This window comes from Papio anubis, chromosome 12 (genome assembly GCF_008728515.1).
Source record: "Papio anubis isolate 15944 chromosome 12, Panubis1.0, whole genome shotgun sequence".
Classification (NCBI taxonomy): Eukaryota; Metazoa; Chordata; class Mammalia; order Primates; family Cercopithecidae; genus Papio; species Papio anubis.
Genome location: NC_044987.1, coordinates 28,701,353 through 28,725,663, shown reverse-complemented (window position 1 = coordinate 28,725,663; position 24,311 = coordinate 28,701,353). Strand labels below are relative to the sequence as shown.

The 24,311-nt window shown below is 35.3% G+C and overlaps 1 protein-coding gene across 5 annotated transcripts in view; it reads left to right on the top strand.

The window, feature by feature from the left end:
* The first annotated feature begins 1,343 nt into the window (after positions 1 to 1,343).
* GRIA4 (glutamate ionotropic receptor AMPA type subunit 4) overlaps positions 1,344 to 24,311 on the top strand; it is a 382,415-nt gene continuing 359,447 nt past the window's right edge. For 2 of the 5 annotated variants that reach the window (XM_017948915.3, XM_017948918.3), the window contains exons 1-3: positions 1,344 to 2,220; positions 2,692 to 2,869; positions 4,056 to 4,214. In XM_017948915.3, the coding sequence (XP_017804404.1) occupies positions 2,782 to 2,869; positions 4,056 to 4,214 (247 nt within the window). In that variant the 5' untranslated portion in view covers positions 1,344 to 2,220; positions 2,692 to 2,781. The remainder of the gene's footprint in view (positions 2,221 to 2,691; positions 2,870 to 4,055; positions 4,215 to 24,311) is intronic. The other 3 variants (XM_017948916.2, XM_017948917.2, XM_017948919.3) reach the window with 2 other exon arrangements.

Sequence of the window (24,311 nt, the reverse complement as noted above, 5' to 3'; positions counted from 1 at the left end):
ATATGTATACAATTCAGATAAAGAGAGTTTAGGTTTAGAAAGTAAAATAGAGGTTTTAACTACTTGGGAAAATAGAAATTAAAAACAACTGGGTTACTATTTTGGAAAAATATAGTTGTGTCATCTGTGGTTATATTAGTCCAGGTGTTATCATGACTGTTAAGTGGGGGGGCCGGGGGGGGGGAAAAACTTGTCCTTCATTTGTATCAATGATGCTATTACATCATATGAAAACTCAAATCTTTCAATTTTGAGAAGAATTAAAGTTAATAATTGCCTCTGGATAAGGAAGAGCTTCACTAGTTACCCAAGCAAGTGATGAGTTTGGTGGATTTTGAAATTTTAATTTAACTTGAATTTTATGTGTCATACTCTATTATCCTTTTACAAGAGAAAACAGAATGCTATTATTTACAGCCTTGTTTTTTAACACAGACAAATTAGAAAAGGAAAAATGCTTCAAATCTCACTTGACTTGCAAGACTAAAACTTCACAAACTGAAATGACAAACGTATGATTTGTAAAATAGAGTTACGAGTAGGTTTTTTTTTTTTTCATAATAATCTGTGGTGAAATGTAATGGGAAATCAGACACTTTTTTTTTAAGATGCGATTTTAAAAATAAAATGCAAAACTTAGGAAATAGAAAAGCACTCAAGTTTTAGCAGGGATTTTAAAATATCATCTATAAACTACAAATTCAGGTAATCAGTGATATCAAATAAAAAATCTTGAAGGAGTTGAGGTAATGCATATTTCAAAAAGCCGTTACCAGGCTTTCTGCAAGTCCCCTGCAAGAATTCAACTTTAAGCATTGTATTCTCAAATATTATATCAGGCAAACCTAGGCAATTGCTATATTCTTTTAAAAAATTTAATGGCAGACATCACCCTAAGTTCCCTAACTTTTAAGGAGAACCTATCCTTCTAATGATTCTCTCACACAGTTTATTGGAACAGGAGATTATATTTAGTAACTAGATCAGGAAATCTCAAACCATGCAGAGGAAATCAGAAACTGTTCACTTACGGCTACCACAGTGACTGCTTCTGAGTGTGGTACAAGCTCAGTCCAAGGCAGCCAGATGAAAGGAGAATCTTAAAGGTGACTCTGGAGAGGAAGTGAGACTGTAACCCCAAAACTTTCTAGGATAATTCATTTTCACTTCTACCCAGTCAAAACAACTATTGACATCATCAATGAAGTGCTTAAGTCTACCTGGAGGTGGCGTGGAGCAGAGTGAGCATTCCAGAGTCCCAGACAAGAGGAGATGTGCACGAAAAACACTATCTTCCTGTCAGACACCTGTGTCCACTGCCCCAAGCATTGCCCTTCTGGTCCTTCACCAGCCTTTGGCTGTGTCCCTCCTGCTGCTGCCATGGACCACAGCACAGAAAGAAAGGGTCCTCCGGAATGGGTGACTGGGTAGAAAGCAATCGGATCTTTAATCACTTTTCCTACTTTATACTTCACACAGTTCTTATTCCTATTTCTGCTTCATGCCTTTCAAACAGAATGTTAGAGGCCTCTTTCAATTTTCATTTCTCAGTCTTTCCCCCATCCCGTTCAGTACCCTAAACTTTGTCAGTTATTTAAAATAACCTTTTACCCCCTCCTCCCCTTCCCAGGATATTTCAACTTCTCTGGCTCTCTTTCCCATCTTTACCTCCTCCAATTCTTTTCTCCTGGTCATGGCCTCTTAAACCCGCCCGAGGCTGCCCTTTGCTTGTCTTTTCTCCTCCCATCCCTCGCTGAACCCTTTCACCTCATCCATTCCCTTGTGAGGCTCTCCAGATTCCCGGGCTGTTTGCTGGTGAGAAATCTTTGCTGCAGCGAGGACCGGAGTTCCCCGCGCGCAGCCCAGTGGCAGAAGAGGGCTAGGCTGAGAGGGAAGCCAGGACTGTAGGAGAAGGAGGCAGCCCGTCCTCCTCGCGAACCTGCAAGGATGCGGCAGGGGCCCGGGGGCATGGGGAGGTACTAATCCCCCGGAGCCCCCGATTGGGGCTTGCAGACCTGGCCCGTGGGCCAATTTTCTGCCTAGCGCAGCCGGGAAGCAGAGGTGCCAGGAAAACCAAGAGAGGGGCTCTAGGGGTGCCCATCCCCAGAGTCGGTCCCTCTGCGAACAGAGGAAGAAAAGAGGAGGGAGTCAGCGAGTGGTGAGAAAGGAAAACCTGTCTCCTGACTGGCTCCGGAGTGTCGGGGAGACTGGGGCGCTCCGGTGAGCACCCAGGGGGTGAAGCCAGCCGAGTGGTGGGCGAGGGGCGTGCGGAGGGAGTGCGCGCTCGGGGAGGGGACGCCGGGAGGGCAGCGTTGCTCCGGGCTGGTGCAGGCTTGGGGGGATGTCGGCTGGTGCGAGCTGGGGACCGCGTGCGGCGACCGCGGCGCCCGCGGCGCCAGTGTTTGTGTGTATGTGAGAAAGCAAGGGGCGAGCGCGAGTGCGAGTGAGGCAAAGATAGAGCGCATGTCTCATCCCTGCGAGCAGCCACTAGACGCTCCACCACCATCTTTTGCATGTGCAACATTTGCAGCCGGACAGAAAACCTCTCCCAGGGCTATGGAGACTGCGGGAAAAATCTGGCGGCTCGCGATGGATTGCTAAGGGAAAATAGTCATAATCTTAAACCACCGAAACCTCTTTCCTTTTTTTCTTTTTTCTTTTCTTTTTTTTTTTGGTTGATTTTAATTTTAGCGCCATCGTCTTCAATGCTTCTCTGAACAGCCTTTAGGAAGAGTGCGAGAGAAAGAGAGAGAGCGCGCGCCAGGGAGAGGAGAAAAGAAGATGAGGATTATTTGCAGACAGATTGTCTTGTTATTTTCTGGATTTTGGGGACTCGCCATGGGAGCCTTTCCGAGCAGCGTGCAAATAGGTAAGGTGTGTTCCGATGGGGTGTGCATGTGGCTGGTTGTAGCAGATATCCGAAAGTGAGTTAAATGAGTTGCTGATAAGCAATTCAGGGAAACCTTCAGCAGTTTCCTTCCCCTCTGTTTCCTTCTTTTTCCTTCCTCTCCTTTACAAAAAGACTTCCTTTTTAGTGCGGGTTCCTTTGGAATACACCCAGGGCAGCCCACCCATCCGTTCTCAACCCATAACCCTATTTCCACCTTTGGCTATAGTCGCTTAAGTAGGATTGAAATAAGTTGGGGGAAAGCTTTCGGGGAATTTGGTTGTATTTTGTATGATATTTATTTTCATCTCTTTCTCTAAAGCATAAAGTGATGTGGAGTTTGTTTAAAAAAGAAAAAAAAAATCCACTTCTTCCCATTCTGGACGCCGCAGCTTTCTTACTATTACAGAAAGACACTGTTTGGGGAAAAAGACATTTCCACCCGTACTCCCTGCCTTTTCTTGCTACCGGTTACCAGATTCCAAAGTTAGATCCCTTTCCAGGAAGCTTCTCCCCTTTTATTTTGTTTTCTTCTTGAAGCTTTTGCCCTTATTTCTCTACCTCGACTCTATTTCCAGGGACACCCTCCATCCTTGGCTTTTCTTGCTATTCTCCTCTACTGTCTTTTAATGGGACGCAGCTATTGAATTTCTTCCAGCTAAGCCCAGCCTCAACACTGCATCATTTCTCATGGATTGTGCACAAAACGGAGTTAATTAGGCTGAGTCCACGAGCTGCAGGAAAATAAAGTTCATTTCTTCTTTCTGATTTCCCTCTTCCCTGTGTGGCACTATATCCCTTCATTTCCGTATTTTAATGTAAATCTCTTTTCTGCTCATCTGCATGCATCTTAGAGAGAGATGCCTTGAGGTGGCTGATGTAGCAGTGTGCTGGGAATCACGGGGAGGGCAACGGAGAGAAAGGAACATACACTAAATGGTCTCAGAGGTCATTGTGATCATGACACATTGGGACAAGAAAAAGCTGAGCTGCTCTAAACACTACTAAGCATGCACCTTAGGGACAAAGGGCAGTCTCCCTAGATGTGGCAAGTATAGCTCTTTAATTGTATGTGCTTGTGAATGGCAGTAGATTTGACTGTGCTTGGGGTGGGTATAATGTTTACAAGAGGAAACATTGAATGTGCTTTTCCTGCTGTTTTTAATAGGTGGCCTCTTCATCCGAAACACAGATCAGGAATACACTGCTTTTCGATTAGCAATTTTTCTTCATAACACCAGCCCCAATGCGTCGGAAGCTCCTTTTAATTTGGTACCTCATGTGGACAACATTGAGACAGCCAACAGTTTTGCTGTAACAAATGCCTGTAAGTAAAACATAAGTTATGAAAAATGAGAAGAGAATTAAAACCAAGCAATAGAGTCCTCTTCCTCTTTGTTATTATTTAATTTTTTTTAGAAAGAATTTCAAGATTCCCACAGTTGCCTGGTTTCAGGACAAATCAGAGTTAAAAACAAGACTTCATCTCAGGGATATTTAGCTGGTTTCTTTTGTTTTCTTTAATTTACTTCTTTTCTTTAATTTCTTTAATTTATTTTTCTTTTCTTTCTTCTCTTCCCTCTCTTTGCTTCTTCCTGACTTTCTCTTTTATTCATTAGCTGTCTGGATCATCCAAGTTAAATTCTCCTTTAACATTTTAGTGTTATTCCTATCATCTGAATGTCAATTTAGTGAAAATTGTGCTCAAGCTAGTTTTTTATTCTGTTGCTTTGGTTTTTCTTATTTGCTTTTCACTTGAGTAAGCATAGGTCTTGCATTTAAAGAAGACACATGCTCTTTTACATTGATGAAGGCCATGGAAGGCTTGCTAATAGTGAGAAAAAGAGGGGAGTGGTGGTGTGGAGGATATATATTTGAGTCGGTTGGTTGACGCTGCAGATGATCTGGTGATGTCACTTGAGGCTGCCCTGCCCTTATATTCTGGGTTGTAAATGCCTCTTACTATCAAGTAATGCATATATCCTGTGGATATAACTCCATGAATCCTTACCTCGATGCCAAATCACATTAGGCTCCCATCCCCCTGAATTCACCAACCAACCCAGCTTTATCTACTATCCCACACAATGAAACTAAACGGGTGAGCTCACCTAATGCCATAAGAAAGCAGTTGTACAATTCCTTCTACTCTCACCAGGATAATGTATAATTTAACGTAAAAAAAAATACAATCAACTCTGCATATTAGTTTAAAACACATTGAAACATGATCAGTCAATAGCAGTTGTATTGCCTTTTCCTTTTGGAAGGAAGTGCATGTTTCAAATATCTCCTCACATTTATATGCTAATTTACCAATGTTCTCAATTAATAAATTCAGGTAATGACTACAGATTTTTTAAGAAGCAGGAATAGTTTCTACATAAAATTTTGCATGTTTTCACAGTTAATAAAATGTTCAAGCTGAATTGTAAAGCCTTTTTATCGTATGAAGCTGGGTACATTTTTATTTAAAATTCTTTCAGTACAAGAAAGTGTACTGAACAAGGAAACTAGTGAAATTGAAAACAATGTTTTTAAATTTGTCTGGAGGACATCTGTTTCATCAACTTAAATTATTTAATTTGTGTGTGTCGGCTGTTAATTCATCTAGCAGATAACATGATTAATTTTTCTTAATTTTTGGTGTCTCTTTAACTGTTAATTCTTTTTAGAACTTAGTTTCATGAGGAGCTTGAAGCATGTGTCACTTTTGCAAAGTGTAGAATTATACTGTTTTTCAGGAAGGCTATAGATTCTATGAGTTGCTATTTAATTTTTAAAAATCTCTTGACATATTTGGTGATAAAATCAATATTGCATTAAAGCAAAAGGGAGTTATTTTTAATCAGAAGTACACATAAATTAGAACAAGGTTTGTGGGTAGTCCTTTTGGTAAAATTCCTCCGTTATTAGTTTTATGTTCTGAGTTTTAAAAGGGATGTCAACATTCTGAGTAGTTCTAAGGAAAGCATTCTTGTTAATACCTAAATATTATTTGTTTATTTAAGTATTTGTTTCATGTCTCTCCTAAGATTCTGTCAGTACAAATCGTACTACCTTTAAAAGTAATCTATGATCCAAATACATGTGAAAGTACTTTATCAATAGTAATTATTTTAAAATATTATTATTATTAACTTTTGAAAGATTTCCTTACAAGTTGCAGATATATCTGTTTTATTTTGATTCATTTTTACAAATTAAGATCTTAAATATTCTAAAGTTTGTATTGTGACTTCCAGTGTAAACTATATGAGGCTAATCCTCTTTTCCTCCTTTTTGTTTGTTAACCTCATTTGGGATAATTGTAACTAGTATTACTTTATTTATGTAATAAAAATATATGTGAAATCAAGTGTTACTGGTAAAGGACTTGTAAACACGATAAATATTAGCAAGTTGCATACAGAATTAAAAAGTAGAAAAAATATGAAACGTAGAGTATGCTGTTCTTTAACATATAAGGATTGAGAAAATTGACACGAGTAAACTTTAAGTCTGTTTATTTAGAATCCAAGTATAATGCAGTATTAGTGATCTAATATTTGTTATAATCACATACAATTGATTTTGCGTATGTTTAAAATTTTTTTTGAGAAAACAAATTGTAAATAAGGAGAAAACATTTTCTAGCAGAGAAAAGGAAAGTTAATTTGACAAATGAGTATGCTGAACATCCTTAAGGCAAATTTAAGCAGAATTTGGGAAAAAAATCAATAGTCAGAGTGTGGGTCAGGTGATTGGTGTTTGTTGAATGGACTGACCAAGACCATACAGACTCGTGATTTTCCAATCTAATTAAAGGTAAAACGTAAGCAGTAAACATAAGGCAACCTCATTTATCAAGCTCTATGCCTTTGAGTACAAAAGGGTAAAAATAGGTCTTGAAATTTAATATTCTAGAGAATTTACATGAAACTTACTCCTCACCATGAGATGAACTGGATTTTTAAATTTGTAATGTTAGATTAAATATAAAGACATAATATGTGGCTGGTTAAGTTTATTTAAGTCATGATTTTTCTACAGTGGTTCCTTGTGAAACTGCAGGATCTGGTCTTTCTGTGAATAAGGGCCATTAAACAGTATATGTTTAATTCTTTTGTGGAATGTATACTCAAAAAAAAAGACAAAGAATAAAGCGTGTTGGTTATCTAGGGGACAGCTTATTTAATGCTGGTTCATCTGCCTCAAAACTAAATTAGTGCTCTAAGAATACTATGGTAAGATAAACTATTCTATGTATAGAGTTTACATCCTCATAAGTCTAAACCTGATTAATTTAAACTTATAATTTTGGGTATAAATCCCACATTCCTGAGGAGGGAACAATTTTGGCTTACAGTTTATTCCAATTATTCTATTGTTGGAAAGTCACACTTTGATGAATATTAAGCTAAAATTATGTGAAATACAGATAATACAAAATTATGACCTATTACAATAACAAAAAAAAGTGAGTGTAATAGCCCTTGTAGTCAAATTTCAAGATATAATTACAAGTATACATTTTTGTTGCGATGTATCCGAAATATGAAGTATGACACAATGGACATTTAAAAAATAAATTTAATATAGGCAACCTTCTTTAATTAAAATGTCATACTGTTGCATCACAGGTAAATAACAAAATAGTTACCTTTGCAAACAAAAATGCTAGTTTAATTGGATATGTCCAACACAAAACAATTTGAAATAACTCAAAAGCTGGCTGTTTTCTCATATTTTTCAATAGTTAATGGATAGAAATATTTTGGTTTGGGGGATGATATATGTTCAGTTTGACCGGAAGTAATAATGAAAATACTAAATTAGTCCATCTCCAAATATTGCAAAAGATAAATATATTTTAGTCATTTTGATTATTAGTTTAATTCAGCTACATTGGAAATCCTGTAAAAGAATCAGCCCTTTAAAAAGGCAGTCCCTGTCCAATATAATCCAGAAATATTCAGATTCTGAAATGAGTCATTTAAATCTCAGATGGCAATAGGAAGTACCAATAGAATGGATCAAGTACACATGTATTATCACCTTGATGAAATAATAATAGAATTTTATAGACTACTTTCAACTTTTTAAATTTTGATAGAAAGGACTAATTGATTAACATTTTTCTTGTTTTAAAGAGTGATATTTTTTACCTTGTTCCCTTTTTCTAGCTGGAATCATTTTATTCAATTGTTTAATAGATAATGGATTGAAAAGGTAAAAATCACAAATAGAATCAATATTATGCCCTAGTAATGATGAAAAAGCTGTTCTTTTTAAAGTTAACTATGAATTCTGTGTGGACGATTTATTTGTGGACTCTTAAGTATCCAAAATGAGCAGTACTTTACAAAGTACTTGTAAAAGTATATGTAAAATAAAGTTGTTTAGTTAATTTAAATACATTGAAGATGTGACACTAAACTTAGTAGGCGCTGCAGGATTTTCCACTTATAAAGTAGGTACTTAATAAAAACTCACTGAATTTAAGTGTACTAAATAACATAACATTTTTTGTTTAATTCAACTATGTTTAAATATCTATGCACGTTTTCTCTTCCAGGATCATGAAGTCCTAAAAGGGCATTCTAAGAGTTTACATTGGACTAATATAATAATCTTAAACATGCTAAAGATAAAATTCAGATGACTTGACCTGCAAAGTTGTTACTAAAGAAATACCAGAATTAAATAGTATTTGACCTTTGCCTATATTTAGGAAAATGAGTGATGTGACTCAACTGTGATTCTTATTGGCTTTTCTTGTTTTGAATTGGTAACAAGCTTCTCAGTTGATTTTAAATAATTCTTTAGTTTTATATGTTTTCTCTCTTACCTTAATTTTTCATCCTGAGATTGACAAAGATATGAGTCATATTCTTACAGTTTTTGTCTTTCTTAAGTGATAGGATGATGCATAATTTGTATATATTTGATGTATTTTAGAGTTGTCATAAGATGAAGCTTTCATAAAGCTGTCAAAAAAATTCCTAATTTTTTTTCAATCTGGAAAGCATTATTTCTCAAGGAGGAAATATTTTACTTCCTGACGTTGGGAAATATATATATATATATATATATGATAAAATCTATGTATAAGATTTTATATGTATAAAATCTTACTAGAGTACTGTTATTATTGTTCTGGATTTTAAAATGAAGGATAAATAACAATACACCTTACACTTTATGACAACCCATAGATTTTTTAAAACTATAGATGTGTGTGTATATATATATTTATATATTTTTCATATATATATATGATTTTATTTGACCTCAAGCTAATCTTATAGTGAGACAGTCTAAAAAGAAAGTAATTATGTTCTAGTTAAGACAGCTTTGGTACAAAGGAGTTACTTTACTTTCCAAAGACTCTCTGGTAATAGACTACAAAGCCAGAGCTTGAACCAATTCTTATACCTACTATCCTAGTACTTTTGCCAGAAGGCCATAAGGGTGTAGAAAAGATAACATCTATATTGAGCCTGCCTGAATTAAGAAAGAAACAGGAATTGCCATTTATCTTTTCTCTAATTTAATTGCAACATTTTGAAGAAAACAGGGCAACACAGTTCTGGGCAACCTATTCATGAATCACATGACAGTGAATGACAGAGCAAAGGCTGAAGTCATATTATGTAATGAAACCATCCATTCATTCATTAGATGAGATAATGAATTATCCATTTACTCATTAAACATATTTATCAAGAGCAACTTTATTCAAGACATTATGCTAGCAGCTGGCAACACAAAAACTTATAAGAGTAGTTGCTGACCTTAAGGAGCTCATAGTACAGTGGGAAAGACAGACAAGTCAGTGATTACAGTAAAGATTACAGTACAATATGGTAAAGTGCTATGACAGAGAAATATTGCTAGGAGAGGGATGGACAGGGAAACGGGAAGGATAATTACACCAAACTTGGCATGGCATCCTAAGGATGATATTGCATGATCTGGTGTTAAGATCTAGTTGAGTCATTTGAAAAAGAACAAGGAAGGAGAGCATGCCTTGTCAAAGGAGTGGTGAATGAGGAGACACCAAGTTGTGGGAGAGCCAAGTGTCTTTGAGCCATTGAACATGGATTAGTCTGGCAGTAGTATTGAATGTGAGGAGAGGAGGTGTGCTAAGGGGTGGGACTGTTGATCTCAGAGGTTATGTAGCTGTGGTCAGGACACTCTTCTGAATACAAAGAGGGACCCATAAATGATTGGAACACAATTAATGACATTTATAAAGAACAGGCTAGGTTGAAGGGGGAGAATGAATTGGAAGAGGACAAAATGGGACAAAAAAGACCGGTTGACCGAGTCTTAAAGTAATACTATTTAGAATAATGGCTGCTGAGATAAAAGTGGAAGCATGGAGGAAAGAGAAAAGCACACAGATCTAATGCAGAATTTTTGATGGAACTTCATGATTGGTTGGATGTCTGTGTGGGAGGGTGCAGGGGAAGTGTGGTAAAAATAAAAGATGTTTTTCCAGTCTTCTGGCTTGGGCAAATGTTTAGATAGTGAGTAAAGAAGCAACGCACAGAAGGAGCAGATCTGAGTGGGGAGAGTGACTTTACAATGGACTTACTGATTTTGAGGTGTTAAAAATACATCCAAAGGGGGATGTGCAGTAGAGATTTGGACATGTGTGTCTGGAGCTTTTGGGTTCAGTCTGAGCTGAAGACAGATGATCAGTGAGCCTTGGAGACTTGGAAGTGAATGAGATCACCCAAAGAGAGCAGAAGCAGTGCCAAGAGTGCTGAGAATCAAACCCTAGGAAGAACCAATGTTTGAGGGGAAGAGAGAGGAAATAGGTAAAACAAAGAAGGCTGAGGACAAGGGGTCACAGAATTCAGAGGAAAATGAGGCAAGAGTAATTTAATAGAAGCCAAAAGATAGGGAAACTATCAAGTAAACAGTGCTCAACCTTGTTGACAACTGCAGAGTTTAAAGAAAGAATTGCAAAGATAATTGTAATATCTTCAACATAGGTCTTTCCTTTTCTTTTCAGAATGTTCTTTTGTATTTGGCCAGGATAAAAAAAGAAAGGAACCCCATAGAGATTCTAATACTACATATGTTTTTGGATATATTGGCCTAGAATGTTCTTTCACTTAGAGATATGGAGAGATAATCTCCTCTGGAGTTTTGAGCCAGATGAGTTTGAATTGGCAGCCTGATAGTGGGCAAGTTACTTAACACTTCTAAGTCTCGATTTCCTAGTCTATTAACACAGATAAATCACATATATCACATATAAATTTTATGAATATTAGAAAATAATTTGGAAAATGTTCCACATATAGTTAGAAATCAGTTATATCTGTATTTCATTTTCTGTGTCATATGGAAATTGTATATCTGAGCCAATTTTAACATTTCAAGTTATTTATATTTTATATTTATATTTTTAAAAGTCATTTTAAATAGATTTTTTGATATTTCATAGAAAATGTTTTGACTTCTCGTTGAATTGTTAATTTTAAATCATGTACACAAGTCTAAAGCCATATTCATCGAAATTATTTTTAAGTCTTAAGAGAGGGTAAATTTATCTAAGATCTTTGGGCCATTCAGAGAGAGGATTGTTTCATTGATAGATTAAAGGAGGTCAATGAATTCTCCTAATTTTATGCAAAATTGTGTGTACTTGTGCACAGTGTGTGTGTGTTTACAGAGACACAATCAAACTTTTGAACAGCTTCTCAATGAGTTCCAGTCACAAAAAAGGCCCAGTACTTCAGCCCTAAAGGAGCCACACATAAATTAGATGAACAAAAGGCTCTTCATTCCCCATCTTCATCATTTTAGAAGCAGAATAGATTTTAGCCTTGAAACCAACCAGGAATTTTTTTTTAGTGAAATCCATCTCTACTACCTTCTTCCTTAACATAGAAAATAATCAGTGTGTCTTAGCTGGAAAACCCCTTGGCTTGGTCCTCTGCCTCTCACATTGTCATCTTATAATTTTTATTCATTCTCTTACTACCCAAAGTGTTACATATTCTACATCAGCTCATTCTATTTTTATCACCATTTACTTTTCCCTACCATCACCACTCCTGGAACACTGTGTTCTTGAAGGTCATCAGTGACTTACAAATTAGTAAATCCAATTGTTATTTCCTATGCCTCGTCTCAGAATAGTTTGCAGGATTTGACATTGCTGACAACTCCTTGTTCTTTGAAACTCATTCCTCCTCTTGTAATAATAATAAGTACTATAAAGAGTACTGTGTACCAGATTTTGTGATCTCAGTTCTTACAAAACTCAAAAGTAGGCATTTTATTACTCTCATTTTATAGATGAAGAACCTGAAGATTTGCATAGCTTAGAAAATTTGTCTAAGACGACAAAGTATCCAGGGCATCTGAATTTAAAGTCAGTTTTCTTAGCCAATAGAGGATTTATTTGCCTGCCATTCATACCACAGCATCTTGATCAGTATAGTACTGACAAAATGCCCAGCATTCAGTGTGATTGTCGCTGGTTAACTCTTAATTCTGATATCAAGATGTTTTTCTTAAAGTTACCTCTGTCACAACTTTTACTTACTCCAACAAATATGGACATATTGATTTTTCTATGTGGTTTGTAAAGCAGCACAAAAATTTCAGAATCCTAAATGGTAACACCCCCATTACTTTATATTGCCAAATTCATGTCATAAACACAACCAACTGTAAAAACGACTAAATGACTCTTTTAACTGTTATGTAAACAGTGTTGGATGCTTCATTAGTTGGCCAGACTACATATTTTTACAGCAAAATTATTTGATTTCAGGATAACTGCAGATATTCAAAACTATGTTTCAGAATGCTTCACTTAAATATTTACTGAGCTATCAAGTATTTTGTTTCTATTTTTTGGGGGGTCATATTTTTGGATTTCAAATAAATATGGTGATGAGTGTCCTAAAGAACACCACGCTACCTCCAAATTGCTCAGTTTTAGAGCATCATCAGGTGCCTCTGACTTAAGAAAACTGTTGATATTGTCAATAAAAGTTTAATGCTATGTTAGAAATAAAAGATAACAAATATTTGAGATATATTCCTTCTTTCAATAAGCCACTCTGTTTTTCCAGAAATAGCAAAAATTATACTATAAGCTGTAATCACTATTTGCTTATTTTTGTTGCTGATATGTTTATTCCAAAATGAGCAGACCTTAAATATATTATGCCCTGTGATTTTCCCATTTTTTATATTTTTATCTTAAAACTCACACATACTTGTAAAAATTTCAAATACTTCAGAAATCTTAAAAAGTTAGAATATTCCTTAATCTCAGCACTTGGAGCTAATCAGACTAAACAGTTTGCTACAGATCTTTCCAGACTTTTTTTTTCTGTATAGACCTGGAGAAACAGACAGTACTCTAAACATAAGCTTCTAGTATATATCTAGAAATAAAAGTATTTAATAGATAATATTTTATAGCTATATCTTATTAATGGTTTATTTCTGTTAATCATAAAAGGTATTTTTTGATATTTAAAAACTGCTTCATTTTCTTGTACTGCTGCATAACATGCCATGGTATGAATTTTCTATTATTAATGTACTCAATCCCCTCGGGATCAACATTTAGGTCTTTGATATTACATTCAGGTCTTTGATATTACAAACTAAACAACAGTAAAACTTCCTGTACCTGAGTGACTATTCCTGCAAGATCAATTCCTGGAGGTGAAATTGCTATATCAAATAATTTAGATTTATGCTTTTAATAAATATTCTTTTCAAAATTTATTTAAATTTACAACAACCAGTATGTGAGAATAATTTTTTTCTATTACTTGCCAACAGTAATGATTATCAGTTTTTTGAATCTTTGCTTGTCCTGATGGGTGAGGATGATTTCTCATTGCTGCTTTAATTTACACATTTTTGGTTAATTAGGAGGCTTAGACAATTTTCTCTTATTTATCAGATCTGTGTCCTTCTTTCTCTGTTCTTTTCCTTTGCAAATGTTTCCTTTTTCAGTTGTGAGAGTGTTTTACATACTATAGAAATTAACCCTTTGTCATATATGTTGCAAATTATTTTTCCACTTTCCCTTTGGCTTCCAGATTCATTTATGATGTCTTTTGCCACACAAACATTTAAATTTTTTATTTAGCCAAATTTGTGACTCATTTTCTTTATGGCTTCAGGGTGTTGTGTTAGCATAAAAAAGGCATTCCTAGCCTTACAACTATAAAAATGTTATTCTCCTTTTTTTAACATATTTATAATTTTTAATTTTATATTTGTAACACTAACTCTTCTGAAATTTATTTTCTTACGTTAGAAACTGATCATTGTGAGGTTTTTTGGTGCTATTTATTTGCATAAGTTGCTCTTTTAAAAGTACTTTGAACTGCTACATTTGTGCAAAACCGATGCTCTTTTTTGACTGAATTTGAGCTTGGACAGAAATTCTGCTCTTTGTCTTCTGAAGCTGTCCTATTTGTTGTTCTTCACTTATTTACTCCTTTCTGATAGTCTTGCTCCTTCTATTATTTCCTTCTTTTTTCTTTCTTCTGATTGTCACTCACCACCTGATCAAATCCCCTTGCCTCTCCCTCCAAAATACATTACATTTTCACTTTCTCCATCTCTATTTCACCCTCCATGTTCAAATCAATGGTTCTACTTTAATTTTTTTACTTATATGAATTTATGAGGTAGAAATGCAATTTTGTTATATGTATAGATTGTGTAGTGATGAAGTCAGGGCATTTAGAGTATACATCACCTGAATAACGTGCATTGTACTCATTAAGTGATTTATCACCATCCACCCTTCTCCAACGCCCCCCATTATTCAGAGTCTACAATGTCTATTAGTCCAAACTCAATTGTCCATGAGTACACATCGCTTAGATCTCACTTATAAATGAGTGCATGTAATATTTGACTTATTGTGTCTGACTTGTTTCACTTAAGATAATGACCTCTAGTTCCATCTATGTTGCTGAAAACAACACAATTTCATTCTTTTTTATGGTCAAGTAATATTCCATTGTTTTACATATATATATGTGTGTGTGTGTGTGTGTGTGTGTGTGTGTGTGTATATATACACCATATTTTCCTTATCCAGTACTCCACTGATGGACACTTAGATTGATTCAATGATGTTACTGTTGTGAATAGCTCTGTGATAAACATATGAGTGCAGGTATCTTTATAATGATTTATTTTCCTGTGTATAGATACCCAGTAATGGGATTGCTGGATCAAAGGCTAGAACTATTTTTTGTTCTCGAATGAAAAGTTGTTCTCATTTGCATTCCCAATTGGTACTACTTTCATAATTTCATAATTAATCTCCTGCTTCTGCTTTTTACCTTTCTCCATCTACTTAACATATTTGAGCAGGGGGTACCCTTCTGAATTTATAAATCAGAGACTGTTATTTCTGTACCTAAAGCCCTCCGATGACTTTTCATTGTTTTAGAATAAAATTCCAACTCTTTACCATGGTCCTGCATGAACTGACTCTTGCCTACTTCTTTGTCTTGTTCACCATTCTGGGGTCCACTCTGGTATGCCCTTGTACCTGCCATTCCCTTTTATTGGACTCCTCCAATACAGTTATTTGCCTAACTAGAGTTTTCTGAACCTTTAAGACTCAGGTTAAACGTCACCATCTCAGAAAACTTTGCTGGCTAACATCTGTAGCCTAATTTATCCCACACCAAAACACCAATCACTCTATATCAAATTGCCAATGTAATGATCATCTTTGCTTTTTTTGGTCATAATCTGTAACTATTATTTCCAAATATTTGTTTACCTATTTATCATCTATATTTCTCATTAGAATAAAAACTTTCAGAGCTGTGTCTTACTTTTTAAACACTCTGTCTTCATAACCTCTCACAATGTTTGGTGCAAAATAGGAATCAGTAAATATCTTTGAATAAATGAATGAGAAATTGGTGGTGAGTTTTCTCTTCATTCATCTTTGGGGTATCCTTCAAATAGCTAACACTTTTCCTGTGTTATATTAGCGAAAAGTCAAGTGAAGGATATGAAGACAATGGGATAGTAGATCCAAAATAAATATTACATATTTTGTTTATCTTAAGCATTTTTTCTCATTTGTTTCCGTTAAATTCAATTTAACATATGAGCTGAGTATAAGGAAAAAATATCCTAGAAGAAAGAAGTTAGGACTGTGCAAATTGACGTACATTGCGCTGGTCAGATTGCACTTTGATAAATTTAAATCTGATAGAAGATAAATTCTAGGTGCATGTAACATTTAGTGTCTGCTGACAAAAGAAATTGAAAATGCTTATACAAACCACTCTCAAAGTAGGAGAAAGCCCTTTTGGGAAGCCCAGGTGAACTAGCAAGCACACTCAGGAGAATCCCATCTGTTCAGACATTGGCTGCTTCCTCAGCACTTCTTGGAACTAGGAAGCTCTTGGAAAGAGTGGGTTAGAGTCAGATGTATGACATTACTCCTTTCAGTTCTTGATCATCTACATTGCACCTTCTATAGTAAATCTCACGAGCAATTTGTTAGTTTTCATAACTCTTTATTCCCTCCTTATTTGAAATTAGGTTATCCTTGGTTAATTACTTAATCTTTAACTATGTATACAGTCTTTCCTAGGCAAGTCTGAAAGGGAATTCATCACTTTTTGTTCCAAAAATTTAACATCAATATAAAGTGATCCCTTTTTTCCTCCCAAGAAAACATGCATGTCTCCTCCTTTCTTAATAGGAAGTTTGTTAAGTCAAAATGTTACTTTATCTTCTCTGACAACTAGGAAGCTCATTTCCAAGTTTACTATTTAGTAATAACATTACTCCTCATTTTAAACATTTTTAGTTGTTTTTACATCTTCGATTTTTCTAAAATCATATTATATATGTATATGTAAGACATATGTATACAAGTACTACATATAGAATATATATACCTTTAGACTATGCACATTATTTTTGGAAAGCAGCACAGATACTGTGATTATAAATTTAAAAATGTCTATGTGATATCCCATTCAACACAGATGTTGGTCAGATTTTGCTTAAATAATCAAATTTCCTTTTTGGTAGTCTCTGTATCTTGTATATGCCTTGGAAGATAGAGAGAGAGGCAGACAGACAGACAGACATATATAGGCAGATAGATAGATAACCTGTCAACACTGTTGACAGTCAACACTGTCAACACTGTCACGGACTGTGAGTTCCGTGACAACGAAGATGATACCATATTAAAAACTCTATCATGAGGGCCTATTACAGTGTCTGGAACATTAATGTTCTGTACGCATATGTTTGCAGACTGTTTGTTGGAGGAAGTAGGGGAGAAAGAGAGAGAGACTGTTTCTTGACTGGATATCTGTAACAACAAATTCTTAGCCAGAATTGAATAACACAAAACAAATCTGGTTAATCTTCTTATGACTCACACTCATTGCATTTTTAAAAAACAGGTATCACACATCCCTTTAGTGCTTTCTCAAGCTAAATAACATTTCTTTACATAACATAGTTTCTAAAACCTTTAACATCCAAATTCTGGCATTCTGGTTGTCCCCGGGACTTACTGAAATTTTGTTGAAATATAATAACTGAAATTAACTCCCACAATACGCTCCTGTTAGGATCAGTATAGAATTAAACTCCACATTCCTGACACTCATGATTATGGCCTAACCTGATCTGTCTGGATGGGAATATTACTTCCAATTATTTAGGCATTATACATATAAAGAGTAGCCCAAGATTATTTGGGTCTTAATTATTCAGTTGCATCGCTATATTGGTTCCTGTTAAGTCTATGCTCACACTCTGTTCTTTTTCCACACGAATTGCTACAAATTAACCTCTCCATAGAACATTTAAAAAAATTCACAGTTAGAGATCTTTTTTTATGTTCACTCTTAAAATTTAATTTGTTTGGAAACATCTAGACCATCTTCAATCTTAATTCAACTAGCTATAAACTATTTTAAATTCTGTTGGACTCTTTTACTATATGATTATCCATATTGCTGATTAAAATGCAGAACAGGCTGTGATATAGGATAGATGTGGGATGATGCCAGGATATGAATGAATACATTTTAGGTACGTGTGGGCAGTTACATGTGGATTCTTTTAAAAATAATTAATTTGATCAAATTTCTCCATATTGTTCATAACAGTTGCCATTTCACTATACTGGTAAACTTTTTAAACTAAAACAAACATAAGGGCCGTGAAATCTTGGGGAAATATTTCAATGCAACTACATTGGATAAAGGAAAGCGCACACACACACACACACACACACACACCTGGCACTCAGATTGAAAAGAAAGGACAGAAGATATATAACAAATAATTCACATTGGAATAAATAAATAAGCCCAGTAAACAAACTGTGAAGTATATTTAACCTTAATAGAGAAAAACAAATTGAGATAACAATTTTACATAATAAATTAGCTAATTTTGGTGGTAAAGATGAAGAGAATGTTAAGTCACTCAAGATAGCTGGGACATTTAAAATTGATACAAAGCCTTTGAAAATCAATTTGTAACAATTTATCAAAAGCCATTAAACTTGGGAATCGTTTGACCCCATGAATATAGGAAAACCTCTAGACACGAACATTTCATTACAGCATTACCTAGCAATAGTTAGTTGGGGAATGGTTAAATTAATTAAGATCTAGCCAAGCTGCTTAAGGAAATCTGTTGATCATGAGAGTTCTCCATCTGACTTGTGCCAACAGTTCTAGATTCAGGAATTTTTTATGTAGACTCTTTATATGCTTTGTTTTTATTTTTATTATTTTGTTATATTTTCTTACAGAAGGGCCAGGGTCATGGTAGAAATTGTTCTAGTCAGATGCAAAAAAAAAGATGCTCTCAAAATGTAATACTGATTTATGGAGCTCATAGAGCTAGTCGAGTAATTTTTTAAAGCACCAGTGATATAGAGGAGCATAGATATTCCACACCAGTCCTGACTGATGTTCAAGTAAAGATAGGCGCATTGTTTGTCTTGTGCAGATATTTGGAAATTCTAGTAAATAAATGATACAGGAAAACACTGCTGTTCATTTTATCCCAATATTTTCTATTTCCTTTTCTTCACCTCTCATAAGGTGTTGGGGGGAAATTCAGAAATTATATGACAATCTGCTTGGTCCTTGAAAGACACGAGATTCTGCTATACTCTAAAGAGAAAGAAAAATATTTCAGGCAGAGAAAACAGCATTACAGGAAAAAGTGTAAGGTGTATGGATGACATTGGAGAACGATAATGTATCTGGAGAAGAGAGTAGGGGTAGCGGGGATGGCAGGTGGTGGAGTGGAGGGGTTGGGAGAGTGACTGGACAGCACTGGAGAGGCAGGGAGGGGCCTTGTAAACTGCCCTGGAGAATAGGATAAGGATGTTATGCCATATTCTGCCACAGAAAACAACAAGAATTATTTTAAGCAGTCTGTAACATAATTATATTTGTGTTTTAAAAAGACTTCTAACAGCACGGTTCATCATTCATGTATACAGCAAAATGTGGTTCCTTTCCCATAACAAATACACTAAGAAGCCGTTTCCTAGACAAGGAATGCTATTTTGTTACTTCAGTTGCTGTTTGTAAAACCTATTATTGTATGTAATCCTGCTCACTGTTTTTCAGCAAGAACTGTTAGTTCTAGCCACAAATACTTAGCTTATCATTGCAATCATATATCTTCAGAACTGTAAACCAAGTCGGTCATAATAACCAGGTTCGAAAAGAGCTGGCATTTGGTGGGAGGAAAGTAAACAAAAATTAAGCACCTTTTATAATATGCATAAAGTCAATAAAATCTCCCTACCAATTAATACAGATGCCTATAGAACACTATATAGTCTATTACTGATTAAATATCAAGCATCCTTCACTTTTTTAAAGTTATTCTTGATAGAGGTTAATTATTTAATTTAGTTGGCACAAATAAGAATCTGTACTACAACCGTGACTTGCCACTCAATCCCATATTACAGAGTAATAAAAACTTGTTAAAAAATGAGTTGAACAATTGCAAGATTAAAATAATAATTAGTACAATTGCCATCATATATATGTGCGTATATGTACACACACACACATACACACACACACAGAGCCTGCCAAAGGGAAAAATACAGTGAGATAGTAACATAAATAATTCGCAAGATATGGTTATTCCTTCTCTTCAAAATAATGAATTATGAACTTTCATGTGCATACCTTTGCACACCATTATTTACAAATTTATTTCTTAAAAATAAAAATACAGCCAACACATATAGAGTTCAGAATAACTTTATAAATCACTATATTTGTTATGCATCAAATATCAGACCTTTCATGTACATATATAATATATACATACTGATATGGTTTGACTGTGTCCCCACCCAAATCTCATCTTGAAATGTATTTCCTGTAATCCCCATGAGTCGTTGGAGAGACCCGGGTGGGAAGTAGTTGAATCAAGGGGGTATGATAGTGAGTGAGTTCTCACGAGATCTGATGGTTTTGTAAGGGGATTTCTCTCTTTGCTCGGCACTTCTCCTTCCTGCCTTCATTTGAAGAAGGACATGTTTGCTTCCCCTTCCACCATGATTGTAAATTTCCTGTGGTCTCCCCAGCCATGTGAAACTGTGAGTCAATTAAATCTCTTTCCTTTGTGAATTACTCAATCCCAGGCAGTTCTTTACAGCAGCGTGAGAACAGAATAATGCACATACCTTTAGCATTTTATTCTTTATTTCACAAAATTTGCTAATGATTGTGTGTTATGCAAACAAAGTCACTGTGAAAATAAGCCTCGTTTTATAGAATTGATAAATCACAGATTAGAAAACAAGTTTCAATATTTTTATTGAGAGGACTTTGTTGCTAAACTAGTATTTTATTTTCAAAACAGCAACGTCTTAACCTCTTTATCTTTAGAAAACCCCATCATCTCAGCCCAAAATCTCCTTAAGCTGATAAGGAACTTCAGCGAAGTCTCAGGATACAAAATCAGTGTGCAAAAATTATATTGTATCATATTTTAAAGGGCTAGTCTGGGCAAGATGGTGAAACCTCTTCTCCCCAAAAAAATAAAAATAAAAAAAATTACTCAGCGTGGCTGCCACTGCTATATAGTCCCAGCTACTCAGGAAGCTGAGGCAGCAGGATCCCTTGAGCCCAGGAGTTGAAGGCTGCAGTGAATTATGATTGCACTCCAGGCTGGGTGACAAAGTGAGACACTGTCTCTAAAAAAATAAATTAAAAATAAATACGAAAATACATAAATAGGGACATTTTCCATTTCCATTTAGTGATAGTAATACTCTAGCTTTTGAAAATTATTGGACCGCAGGCAATGGGCTATTAGGCAGAATAGCTAAATTATAAATATTATTATATGGCTATTAAACTCATGATTTAGAGATTTTTAACATATGGGAAATACATAAGATATAATGGTGAGGGAAAAATATAGGTTCTCTTTTGATTGCCATTTCAAAAGAACAATAGTATATAAAAGATACTGAAAAAGACTATATTCAAATGTTGATAGTGATTATTTTTCTTTCCTGTTATAATGCAGAATTGCTATTTTTAATGTACACAGTTCTAAATTTTTACATGTTTACAAAGAGCATATATTAACACTTTTCCTGATTCACAATACCTAAATAAAAGAAAATGTGGTGATTTTGTTACAAAATGTTGAATTTGTCTTGCTCTGTCCAAAGGAACAGATAAACTAAGGGGATCTTTTAGCAATTTAGTCATTATCAGCATTTGTTGTCTACATATCTTACCCACTTGGTAATTGCCATGCTTGATCTCTTTGGTTACATACTTTCATTAATTTAAAATGAAAATAAGCTTTAATGAACTAAAATTATCATCATTACATTTGCTTACTATAGCTCATTAAAAGAGCCAAGAAAATTTGTGATTACAAGCATTTGTCATCATCAATTGAAATCTATAACTTACTAACCATATCTTATTCTCAATTCTGTATAAAGGACAGTAGCTGCATGAGTGAGCCTGTGGCTCTTGGCCATCTGGTCACTTTCTTTAGGTAGTCTTTTCTGACCACCCCAGATTGATTTAGGCTCCACTTTGCTATGATCTCAAGGCACCTTGAACTTACCTTACTATGTGATACCATGTGATATTATTATTTATTTACACTCCCCACACTGAGTGACTGGGATGCTAATGTATTTGTGAGTAAATTTCTACTGCTTGACTCATGGCTCAATGCCTGGCGTATAATAGCACTAAATTAACACCCACTAGGCGGGGCGTAGTGGCTCACGCCTGTAATCCCAGCACTTTGGGAGGTCAAGGAGGGTGGATCACGAGGTCAGGAGTTCAAGACCAGCCTGACTGACATGGTGAAACCCCGTCTCTAGTACAAATACAAAAATTAGCCAGGCAAGGTGGCACGTGCCTGTAATCCCAGCTACTGAGGAGGCTGAGGCAGGAGAATTGCTTGAACCCGTGAGGCGGAGGTTGCAGTGAGCTGAGATCATGTCATTGCATCCCAGCCTGAGCGACAGAGCAAGACTCGGTCAAAAAAAAAAACCCCACTAAATACGTGGATATGAAAACAAAGGGATTTAAGGATTGATGGCTATATGTTACTGTTTTAATTCAAATTTTGAGTATCCAAGTAAGGCATTAATGAAAAAAAAGATTAATAATTTTTTTAAAATGTTAAAAAATTAATTAAAAAATGGAAAACAGTTTTTTATGGACTTTTCCATATGAGTAGGTGACTGGTGAAGGATCATAAAGGTCATTACTCATTAAAACACCTTGCCTTCAAGATTTACAATCTCAGAGTCCTATCATGAGAGTGTTGAAGTGAAAGGGACAGTCATACAAGTTGTCCTCCATCCTCCCTCTGAGTTCTTATGTCTCATGCGGATTATTTCACTTGAATTATGCCAGGATGCCTGCCCATGAGCAGGGACATCACAGCGCTTTGTTTAAAATTCTCATCTAAACCCCAAAGGTTCTTTCTCACTTCTACTCCCCACCTTGTTTATTACAAAGTATCTAGACCTACTAAAATCCTCTCACTTGTACCCAAAGACAATTTTTCTGTGTCTAAAGTAATACTTCACTCTAAGGACACAGGTCTCTTTGCTCCCAAGTAGATCACAGTCTAGTGAAGACCACTGAAAATCTCAGTGTAATGTGAAAAAAGCTGTGATTATATTGGGAAGGAGACAGCCAGCCTCACTTGTGCTAGTGCATGTATCTATAATATACTTTAAAATACGTTTTCTCTTTTCATGAGCCAGAAGGATAGCTTGGCTATCTCGAACAAAACTGAAATAACAGAAGAAAGAAAAGGACTGTGCATTACCCAGACTAATTTGATTAATAAGTAAAATTGGACCGATTTACTTAGATGTCAGAATTTATATGGAGAGAAATGAGCAATGAAATAAAACAAAATCTTTTGGCAGCCCCAGATTAGACCCAACAATTTGTGAATCTGAACCACTTATATTGTCTCATAGATCACAAACTACTTGTCACTTCTATATTCGATATTACTTATGCATCTCTGTGTGTGTTTGCCACCAAGTTATTTGCCCCTGTTAATATGCAGCTTCTTAAATGTTCAATTGTAACTTTAATTAACTGAATGTTCACTTGGCAACTGTCTTGCTTTCTTTGCTGTGCCACACACTTTATTGAAAAAGAAAATCAGACTTGACATTGGGCCTTACAAAGCTTATAATACGCTGGAAAGACAGAAGCAACTTATTATGAAATAACGTGATAAGAATATGTTAAATTAGAAGGTGTTGTGCATTGTATCATAATTGCCAAAGAAATACTATTAGGAGGGGCCAGATTTTATAAAAATTAGACTTAGAAAGTGAAGTTTAATCTTGAGTGAATGAGGAGGTAAAGAGGGGTATAAAAGAGTGTTGAACAGAGCAAATAAAAAGCCCTAAGCTACAAAAAGGGACGAGGTGGCACAGGAAAGCATCTCATTTGATATGAATGAATAGTGTTGGAGGGAGGGAGAACAGGTGGGGAGAAGCCTAATTATAAATTCAGGACTTTAGAAGCAAATAAAATAAAAGTTTGAATTTGATAACAGGGATGATTTGGACAGGGGATTGATAATTCAAGGACAGTAATTCTGTCATGGGTATGCAGTATCAATTTAGAGAATAAAGAGGATAGATGTAAGAAAATGAAATGAACTGAATTAATGTCTTCCTCCTCTCTCATCTCTTATTATTTCTTATTGTTTTGGGTTTTCTTCAGTCTAAAGTTTTAGCTGACTTCCCATCTCATCTCCACAAAAGAACCTGTACTCCAAATACGTCTGTTTAAGCTTCCACTTTCCCAATTTCAAAACCATAGCACTGCTTTAATGTCTGTCATCATGTTTTTTCATTTGTAGAAACACTTCC